At 44.0% G+C, this 11,016-nt stretch overlaps 1 protein-coding gene across 1 annotated transcript; it reads right to left on the reverse strand.

Annotated features, from left to right (window-relative positions):
* LOC126558059 (uncharacterized) lies at nt 1–4,292 on the reverse strand. The gene is made up of 6 exons (XM_050213997.1): nt 3,992–4,292; nt 1,408–1,529; nt 1,174–1,295; nt 715–1,064; nt 334–554; nt 1–241 (listed from the first exon to the last, which is right to left on the reverse strand). The coding sequence occupies exons 1-6, from the start codon at nt 4,241–4,243 to the stop codon at nt 1–3; spliced, it is 1,308 nt and encodes a 435-aa protein (XP_050069954.1). The 5' UTR covers nt 4,244–4,292.
* Between the last annotated feature and the right edge of the window lie 6,724 nt (nt 4,293–11,016).

The following is an 11,016-nucleotide window of genomic DNA, read 5'->3' on the forward strand; positions in this document are numbered from 1 at the left end:
TCACACCGGATCAAGCCCATACTTTTGATGCAGCTGATACATTTCGTATACCATCGCCGCCAGCTCCCGGTTAAGTGGTTCACCGCCCCGCGTCCACGCGTCCGCCACGGACTCTTCCTCGGTGAGGATGTTCTCGGTGAACGATATCTCCATCGGTTCGTGCAGTATCATCAGGAACGAGGACGCAATGTTAAAGCCGTACGAATAGTATTCGGCCAGCTCGCGATGAAACGAGTCGTAGCTACAAAATGAAAGCAAATAGGAAAATTGATAAGCACAAAAAAAATAAAAATTGGGTATCCAATGTTTGATACGCCGGTACGCTGGAAGCACCTGAAGTACGGTGGCAGTTCGGTCGGATCCGACACGCCGACGATTCTCGCTACCGTTTGTACCAGCTCACGGTGATAGGTTTGGAAAATGGTCTCGAAATGGTGCTCCCGTTCGGCGTACCCGGTTGAATTGGCAAGGAAGACGGTATAATCGATCATCGGTGATGCGTAGCGTAGGGTTTGAAAGTCAAACATCATCACTTGCGTGGGTCTGTCGGGATCCTGGAAAAAAAAAAAAAAAAAACATTCAGGAAAAGTAGGAAATGGGCCGGGTAAATGGCGGCAATGCGCACTTGTTAGTTTCGGGGATTCGGTTCGGTTCCGTCTCGATTGAGCTGGGAGGGGAACCGTGCACTCCTCCGCCGCTAGACTTGTTGTTTACCTTCGCATCTTCATACCGGAACGCCATGTTGTTGCGCAGGTAATCACCATGGCAAATGACGGCCAGCGGTTCCCTTGGCAGCACCTTCCGTTTCGCGTGCTCCCACGGATCCGCGTACAGGTGGGCCAGCTTTTCCAGGTACGCGTCCGGCACCAGCCCCTGGAACCGGCTCTCCCGGAGGGATTTGATCGCACGCTTCGGTGCAACGGTCATGACCGCCTTCCACGTTAGGTCCGATATGTCGGCGGCAAAGCGAGATTCCTTAAACTTCGCAATGATGCTGTCAAACTGTGGCCGGCGTGCCTCCTTCATGCCGTAACATTCACCATGGAAGCGGCCCAGCTCCGTTACTGGTGAATGGGAATGGTGCATTGAGTTGGAAAATCAAAATTGAGATGAAATGTTATTGGCCAACAAAACACAAAACACCGAGCATCGTACACCAATCGCTACGTATACCTGCGAGCATAATGTAATCTAGCGGCAGGTTGACAACCATCGGTGCCATTTTCCAACCGGAAAAGGAAAAATCACTCATTACCATTACTGCTTCCATTGGTTTCCGCTCGCAGTGATGGTACCTGTGTGGGAAAATTAAAAGCAAAAAAAAAACAAATACGGTTAGCCTTCGTAACGTTCGCACTGTGCGGGTGTTTGCGTAGCAGATAATAGATTTATCTCCACTTTGTTTACCTTGGATACCGCTCTGCTTTCCCGAGACTGGGTATGATTTCCGTGTAAGCGACCATTTCATTCTCGAAAAGTGTCTCAAATTGACAGCTCGCGTACATTTCCTCGTTGCAGTCGGGCGTTATCTAGTGGTGAACAATCATTGGATAAAGATGAACATGGTCGGCATACAGTATTGCACAGTATCTCCCTTGTAAAAGGTTACCATCGGGTTAGTGGGAAAATCAATTGTTTGATATACAGTTTACAGTACGCTGCATACGTTAGAAACTGTTGCAATTAACAAAGGCAATAAAATTGATTCTCATATTCGTAGGCGTAACAAATTAATATGAACTGCCTGACAAATGTTGATTCTGGTTTTGAATTGACGATTGATTATATGTAAAATAGTTCGTACATTCTATGGTTAACTTTAAAGTGTGTGTTTTGTAGTTCATTTTGTTGTGTGATGAATTATGCTGAATAAGAAAAACTACAAAAAATGGCACAAAAAAATTAATTCAAATTTTTGTAAGTTTTGACCAACCCTAAAACACACACATATATTTGATGAATGGGAATTGATGAGACGAGAAATTCTAGTGTTTTGAGTGCTCCACTCAAACACTTCTGATGTAGTGCAAAGTATGGATAAAAACGGATGTGGTGGGCTGATCTATCATTGATTTTTGATGGGAAAAATTCCTGTTCAAATCAAACAATGGCTTGCCGTAGCGACACAGCCGATGCAAAACACAGTGGTCGCCCGAAAGCGGTTGTTTCGCCAGGAAATTTAAATAAATTTCAATCGTTTCATGGTTTTGGATGACCGTAAAACAACATTGATGGAGATTGCAGAAGCACTGGCTTTGGCGATTATTTGGACATGTAAAAGCTTTGCCCTAAATGATTGCCGCGTGAGTTCACAATCGATCAAGAACAACAACCGGTGTGGTTTGAAGCTTTTAAACTACAATAAAGCTGAATACTTGTGTCGACATATGACCATGAACTTCTCTATATTCTCTATGGACTATTTTCTTCTCCCAGACCTGCAAAAAAAAGCTAGTTCGAAAGAAATTGAGATCCAATGATGAAATAATTGCTGAGACAGAGGCTTCTTTTGAGACTAATGACAAATTATGCTTAAAAAATGGCTTCGAATAGATAATAGGTCGCTATAAGCACTGCTTCGCTCTCCACTGGATTGCTTTAAAGTTGATAAAACAAATTTCATTCGACCGAAAAAGTCCTTTTATCATGGTATATTATAGGACTAAGATTTATCTATCTTTTAGCTAGAGTTAGAATAAACAATACTTTATTCCGAAATTAGCTTACTATACCCAAAGTCGAGAATCTAAACTGGGAATGAAACCAATTCGAGAAAGGCAAATGTTATGAAACATAAGAATAGTAATTGAAATATATTTTTTTCTTTAGACCGTGTATAGATATTTTAAAGAGTTTTATAGAACAATTACGTTTTTCGCCGCCATTTTAGGTAAATATGGGCATAAAGAATCGGCAAACAAATTGAATACTGTATTGAACTTCCACGAGTAAGAGTTGTTTGTATCTTTTTTACTTCCTATACCGAGCCGATAGTAATGCAACAACGGCGAAGGTCTTCACACGGCAGGATCTGGTAAGTAAGCCAGTAGATGGCAGGCCTAACCAGAATGTCGTTAAGCCAGGAAGAGAAAGAGATTCCTTGTGTATGTTTTATGACGTTAATTTAGACCAAATCCGTCTATTAAGTATGTATTAATTGAGGCAAAAGATAGCTTTAGTTAAATTAATGTAAGTATAAATAAGATTAAGCCATCCTTCTCGAAAAACATTGCTGCTTTCGAGACATTAACTTAGCAGCATACACTAATGTCAAGCTGGCAGTTATTGTTTGTGCACAATCCTGACGAGAGATATATTGGATGAAACACGATCCTGTGTTTGTTAAGCTTGGACACTCTCTAACTAATGAATGAAACTCACGACGATTCTCCTCCAGGGGCTGCCGCGAAAACTCCCGAAACCGTATATTTTTAAAATGAAGTTTTTCTGTATTATTCGGAGAACGATATTGATACAAGTTTGCCGAAGGATAATCGATATTTTTCGCAGAAATGAACCAAGGCCTGATAAAATATTTCGCGTTGTTAAATATAGCCCAATCGATCATAAGCAATCAATCATCGCGCTTAGTGATATATGTGGTTCGATCAATGGAAGGCAGCAAGAAGGGTCTCGCCAAAACATTGTTTTATAATGTAAATAAAACACATTCACTGTTAGGCTTTGATTGGACCAAAATAAGATGTGTTCCCTATCTGACTCTCGTCGTTTGTAGTGCCGCGATAGACACTTAAAAAGATGTCTTTTTTTATTCTCCACTTAAATTGCTTGATTAGACAGACAAAACTTAAGGCGAGATGAAGTCGACAGTGAAGCCCATGTGATGCGCCGCTCGGTTCGCACAGCAAAAAATCTTGCCTTGTCACTGTTTGCTAGACACCGCGGTAGAATTGTTGATTACTCGCACATGTGTTTGCTAATGTGCGCAAACTTGAAGCATCTTAAAGTGATCGTTTCTCGCCCCGCATACCTTCACTATCAGATGAAGTGTTTCCGGTTTGGTATCTTCCCCGTGCTGAGGGTTCTGCTCCAGCACGACGGTCACCACGAACGGTATCGTCAGCATGAATCCGTTCGTGACGAGCGGCTTAACATCGACAGATTTGAGCTGCACTGTAACGCCCTCGGGAAGATGGTCGGTGAATGAAAGTTGTCCGCGTGCCACCATGCCCGGTATCAGCACGTCCCGAACGTAAGCCTCCTTCTGGCTTGTATCATTCATATCTGCGTTTGGACACTGGAACACACACCCCGTGCCGGCTGATAAAACAATGCGTAGCGCGACTATGCTCGTGTACACCGCACAGCACAACTATCTCCACTTCGCCAACGGACACACACACACACAAACACACACGTTGATACCTCTGCTAACGGAACTTGATTGCAGAATCGCGAAAGTAAAGCGATACGGGGTTTGTTTATCAGGTCTCGGTAGCGGTAGCGAAAAACGGTGAAGTTTAGAAATCAAAAACCGCGGTCGCGTGACATCTGCACTGCTGATTTGGACGACCACGCGCCTGTAATGCAATGTAAGGGGAACAGAATGGGACGGAAGCAATGGGACTTGCTGGTTTTCGCGCACGCGTCTTGACTTCGCGAAGGGTTCGAGGTGATAGCTTTTGGCGCGTGCGTTCCCCGACCGGTTCGACGACAGACTAAGCTGTCGTTGTGATTGTTACTGCCGTGCGAGTGCTCTCTTGGAGATGCGCACGATGATGAAGTGAATGGACATATGGACTACGTTTTGAATTATTTTTAATACTTCTATAAGTACTATTCTACTCGAGTTGAGTCGATTTCCGATATTAATATGGCTTACAGTTTGTATATGGTATGTGCAGAGATAATATATTATAACTAATAGAAGCCAGTAAGGCGACACACGCTTTGTTTCTCTTACATTATGCCACTGGTTTCGTATTGAAATAATATGAAATCAAAATCTAAAACGACTGCAAAACTGATGTCCAAATACTGGCATGCGTTAAGAGTTGTTTCATATTAGTTTCTAGCTCAACAAGAGTAGCTTGTGGAGCGACAGTAAATATTATTTATTACGCAAATCTTTTAAAATGACCATACGTTCTAGTTACGATACCACTTTCCGGGATGCTGTATCGTTCACCCGTAATCGTGAACCCGCCATTAACTCGCGAGCGACTTGCGTGATCGACACGAGATTTCTCAACCACACACAGGCCCAATGTAAGAATGGACAATGATGATGGGTTTCAGCAAACGATCACTGGGCTACACCCAATTGACTTTGACATTGAACCATCGCTACACACCTTCCTACTGCTCGCCTACTGTATAGCAAACAAACAAACAATCCGGCTGGCGGATGTGAGTGAGTGTGAAATGCGAACGATTGTGGTGGTTTGGCGCCCACAGGTCGTAGAAACCGGCTGTGCGAGAGAGAGAGAAAGAGAGAGAGAGGCATGTTGAATGTTGGATGACAAGCGCGTGGGTCACCATTTTACGCCTAACAGTATACTCTACTGCCCGCAGTGTTGCTACTGTGCGCACGTATTCACGCAACATAAAACAGCATCAAGCACGTGCTACATACAAACGGTACAGTCCGGAAGAGTAAATATTACGTTAATGAACTTTACATAATTGAATCTATTATTTATTAAATGAAACAAAGAGAGAGAGAGAGAGAGCGAGAGAGAGAGAGAGAGAAAAAAGATATTCAAATCATTAGAATCCGCAACGTGCTGAGCTATAGCCACCCTCAAACATGAAAATTAAAAAAAAAGTTTGATTATTTAAAATTTTAATTGAAACCGCAAGAAGTGTTGGCTACCATAGACCTCCCCTACATGAGGATCATTTACCGATTCGCCAGAGACAACGGTCTTGTCCTGTGATTCCACATCCCTAGTATCCTCTAACTCCTTATTCGTATTTCACCATTTCTTTTTTGGTAAATGTTGTGTTTTCTATGTCTTAAGTGTATTTTTTGTTGTGCCACGGGTGATTCGATGACTGGGCAACAGCACTCGAGGGCGATTCCAACACTGCCGTAAAAGTGTGGCAGGCGCTATTTACAGTACAGTGTTCTCTACTCCAGTCCAGCTTCGACAAAACGAGTTTGACAGCGTTAGCGTTGGGTTCGGGGTGTTTGGCAGGTTCAGTTTCGAGAGTAGTGAAGTCGCTTTCGCTGCTGCGGGATAGAACTTGTCGATCATCCTTTGATTGGACGTTTACTAGATTGAGCTTGGAATGTCATTGCTGGACTGCACTGGAGAACACGGTACGCAGACAAATAAATGTTCGTGCTGCCTTAACAATGTTTATTTGTTTGTTGCAGTCCAGACTGTAGCAAAATGGTCAACAATAGAACAGCCATAGTACCACAATAGCCGGAATTTGGATGCAAACCAACCACCATCATTAAAATAGCCAACAATAGAACCGGACCATCAAAACGTGGACCATCATCCACGAATACATCATCATCATCATCAGCATCAGCGTCTGGAGCGTCATAATTAATTGTAAATAAATAAATAAATAAATAAAATATTTAAAATTTTAAATTTAAAATTAAATAGTTTCATTATCTATTTGAATCCCGGCCAAACTGAGCAGGCTTGTTAGAATGACCATGACCAACGTCATATGCCAGGTGAAGGTGGATGGAAAACTCTCAGGGTCCTTTGCTACCACCAAAGGCCTCCGTCAGAGAGATGGGATCGCTTGTCTTCTATTCAACTTGGCGCTAGAGAGGGTCATCCGTGACTGGGAGGTGGAGACTTTGGGAACCATCTTCTACAAGTCAACCCAGATCGAACAGGCGGCAGAAAACCTCGGGTTGCAGATTAACGAGGCAAAGATCAAATTGATGGTGGTAAGAAATCCGGAACTACGTGGGGCTGATGTACTGATAGGTGACCGCAAATTTGAAGTCGTCCAAAACTTCACCTATCTCGGGTCAAAAGTCAGCACCGAAAACAGCATAGAGACGGAGTTGCGCGCTAGGATGCTGGCAACCACAGCCGGTCATTCTACAGCTTGAGAAAACATCTCACCTTAAAAAAATCTGTCGCGACGGTCGAAGCTGGAACTGTAGCGAGCCTTTATAGTCCCAGTACTCACATACGCCTCTAAGACATGGACCCTGTCCAAAACAGACGAAGCCCTCTTAGCCGCGTACGAGAGGAAGATGCTCAGAAGGATCGTTGAAGGAAAGGAGCCGTAGGTGTGGAAGGATAACCCAGCTCAGAAAGTTCTTTTAGACCGTCCGCACGGACAGAGGAGGAGTGGTAGGCCCAGATTGTGGTGAGAGGATGGCGTGGAATCATCCGTCATTAAGGCCGGGATAACGGATTGACCGACGGCGGCGCGGGACCGTGAGTGGTTCCGGATTCTGCTGCGGCATGCCAAGACCGCAATGCAGTTGTAGCGCCTAATAAGTAAGTAAGTTTCGTTATTAAAATAAATTCTTATTGAGCACTGGACCGTCATATTCAATTGTAAATAAATAAATTCTTATTGAGATGGCCAGTCCGCATAGTGACAGTAGCGCTCTAAAATACGCTACGTTCAAACTATGCATATAGAGTGAGTCATTTTGTTGTTTAATTTTATTCAACAAGGGTGGATTGACCATATTGCTTAGCATCAATTTCAATTTAGTTGGCAGACATTTCCATTCAGGTTGAAGTAAGTGGTGAAAATGATCAAACCACTTATCGTTCAACACAAGAACTCGACTTCAATTTCTACAAGAATGACTTTACGATGGTCAACTTCCAAACACACACATTAAAACAAACAGCCGAAACAGACACCTCGTTTGATGTAGGCATACTTCATAGTGTGTGCAGCTCACTGCCCGATATCTGATCGCTTGACTGTTGCATCTCGCCATAAGCGCATAGCTTATCGAGCCATCCATCCATCCATCCTCTCGGGTGGCAAATGATTTTGATAAATTAAATGGCCGTATTTCTGCTGACAACGCGCCCAACACCTGCACCGTCGACCACTCGAGGAACAAATCGAATCATGCTGCAAATGTATGATTCCGTGCACGTCGTGCTCAGCATCTTCAGCCTACGGTAAGCACCCGTAGCCAGCGTTCCCGAGTGAGTCGCTCGAGTTGGTACGAAATCTTGTCCTGCAAGTTGTGGCTCCACCGTATACCGTTGATTAAATGTGTCATACAAAATGGGGAAGACATCTTGTCGGCCGCAAGGATGGCACTCGTCGGCAGTTTCGGAAGTGCGAAAGTTAGATCGAACAAGGCAGTTGGAAGTGAATTTGATTACCCCGGACATTTCCGTACGGTCGACATTACCGGGGACCGTCCGGTTGCGCACTACTGTTTCCGGTGTGCATTTGGTGCGTTGTGGTCGTAAGTTTCACGGAAGGGTTCACCCCCACCCCCCCCTCCTGCGCCTTCCTCCCCCAAGAGGTGGACCGGGTTAAGTCCGAGACAAGCCCGAACACCTTCGCCGTCCAAAACGCTGGCCCATTTAAAACGCTCTCCGATGATTTTGTAATTTCGCTCGTAGCCAACTTTATGACACGTTATTAATTATATTTCCTGGAGTGTCGCTTTCTTGGCTGCAACCAGGGCGGCCGTTTGGATACGGTAAGTATCTATTCGAGGGGGGGGGGCGAGCTTTCGCCAAACCGCCACTCTGTCAGTGGTTGTGGCGTACATTCTTGCACGGGGACATTTCGCGTGAAATGGCCTGCTGTTTGGAGTGCAAAAGTTAGCGCAGACATTGTTGCGGCTTGAATGTACGGGATGGTCGCAGATTCCCGGCACTTGCTGCTTTTGCGCTTTCGAGCACTATGGCAAGAGGTCAACGAAAGGAGGGTTAAGGGTGTTGAAGGTGTATCGGCACGGTGGTGTGGCATGGTGGTACATTTTTCTTACGACTAAAAGAGGGATGAAAAAACAATCCTTCTAAGTGGAAGTGTAATGGTGTCCGAAGGTGGCGGCCACGAAGTACATATAGAATGAGCGTTTGCAACACTGCAGTCGAGTGCATTAAGATGCGGAGCGAGGTTTTTGCCCGTTTTGCTTCGTTCGTTACTTTTTTTCTACCCCTTTTTTGTTAGGCTTCCTGGGTGTGCGAGTCTGCTTTGCCACACCCAACTGCTGCACCGCTGAACTGCGGGGGTGGGGGACACTGATTTCTCCAAAAAGGATTGCCCCTTCTTTGCGCACACTGTTTGTGGTACAGTCTCGAGGGAGTAGAGACTTCCCGGGTTTATCTGTACGTCGGCACGGCGGTTTAAAATTCCCCACGGTAAGTTTCCATTTGCCACCCATTAAAGAAGAAGGCATCTTTCCAGCTCGGAAAAACTTTTACATCCGTTTTTCTTCCACCGAACGACGAAAAAGCTTCAGCGCGTTTAAGTGTTTCAACGATCTAATGCAAAGCTGTTGCAACCTTCCGCGGAACCGCACCGCACAGTAAGGACACTGAAGCGCCACGCCAAAGGCAGGCAGGGTGGCCGGTACGCGGAGGGTGGTTTCACAAATGAAAGCACTGCACCAGGGTGAAGTTAATACTGCGGCTTACGGGCTTGATGGTGGAGCTGGATGATTAAGCCGCCGTGAAAATGGTAGCTGTTGATGTCGCTGCACTGATGCCGTCCTGGTGCCGTCCAATACTACACGGTGGGTAGCGCAGTGGTTGTTTGCTTTTTGTTAGGGGTGAAGCTTTGATAACACTTTCCAGCGCTTGTAGTTTATCGATCTTACGATACCCTAGCGGGATGTGGATGATATGCGAAAAAGGGTAAAGAAGGAGAAGCACCAGGGTACGATTGTGCAGTGAATGTTGCCGTTAGCTGTTTTGTGGGGTCTACCGGGCACTGATCGTTAGTAAATGACACCCGTGGTAATATTCGGGGATGTGACGAAAGGCGAAAAGCTTACAGAAAAGCACCCTACGGAGGAACACTGTAGGTGGTTGTCTTTGTCAAGAGATTGTGCTTAATATTTATGATAGGGAAGGTGGTATTAGAACGAGGATCACTGGAGGCTGTTGTGAATTTGCTTGACATTAGTTCACGTAAAAGGATCTTTAATTTTTCCATGCTATACAGTGCGCTGCATTCGTTTAGCCGCACTAACCGATTGAAAGATGTTTTGATGAGAAGAAATCCTAACTACTGCAGTTCTTCTACATCTTGATTATCAATTTATCATCTCAGTTCATTATAAATTGTTTGTTTTAGCTACTACCAATCGCTATAAACTAAAGTAAGGTGTTGCATTCGTCTAACTGCAGTGCCAAGAAATTTAAAAAATAAAACAAAATTTTATGAAATGCTTTTTCCTTAGTAGCTCGGTAGCTCTTCCTTTATTCCTAATGACTTCGAAGATTCACTTGGACATTGAACTAACAAGATTTTTAAAAGTTTTTTCATCGATCCATTTGCTTAAACCTTGGATTCCATTATTCCGCAAAGGTGTTCGATAAGGATACAATCCAGACTATAAGCTGGCCACTCAAAAACGATGATTTCATTCAAACCATGTATTTGGTTGGCGTGATACATGAATTCAGGCATTTCCTGCTGGAAAACAGCCGATTCATCTGAATAATCGTCCAAATAAGTAATCAAAACATTAATTAAGCAATCGAAAATTTCGTAGTACGTGGTCGAGTTCACTTTCGTATATATCCAGGTGAGGGAATGCATTCCATAGCTGGAAAATGGACCGCAAACCATTCGCGTTCCGCTTCAAATCTTGTCAACAGTAGTTGTAACAATCAGAATCATCTTAATTGACCTTTTATCATAAAGAAAAATTAAGTGTTTCCATTCATTAGTCTAGTGCATGAGGGTCTGTTTAGCCCTTTGCGTCATCGTTCAATTGTTTAGCTCTACTCACAGTAAAATTAAAATCAGAATCATATACATCAAAAGCAACATCGAATAACAAACAACAGACTTCCTTCCAAGCAGATATGGCATAAGTTTTTGGAAAGATAGCAGGACTTCTTGTAAAAT

Source organism: Anopheles maculipalpis, chromosome 2RL (assembly GCF_943734695.1).
Source record: "Anopheles maculipalpis chromosome 2RL, idAnoMacuDA_375_x, whole genome shotgun sequence".
Classification (NCBI taxonomy): Eukaryota; Metazoa; Arthropoda; class Insecta; order Diptera; family Culicidae; genus Anopheles; species Anopheles maculipalpis.

Excerpts from the sequence above, each read along its gene's own strand:
- LOC126558059 (XM_050213997.1), bottom strand. The coding sequence starts at position 4,243 with ATGAATGATACAAGCCAGAAGGAGGCTTACGTTCGGGACGTGCTGATA. Across the intron at positions 1,296-1,407 it reads AAAGCAGAGCGGTATCCAAG|GTACCATCACTGCGAGCGGA; the intron begins GTAAACAAAGTG and ends TTTCCCACACAG. Across the intron at positions 555-714 it reads TCCGGTATGAAGATGCGAAG|GATCCCGACAGACCCACGCA; the intron begins GTAAACAACAAG and ends TTTTTTTTCCAG.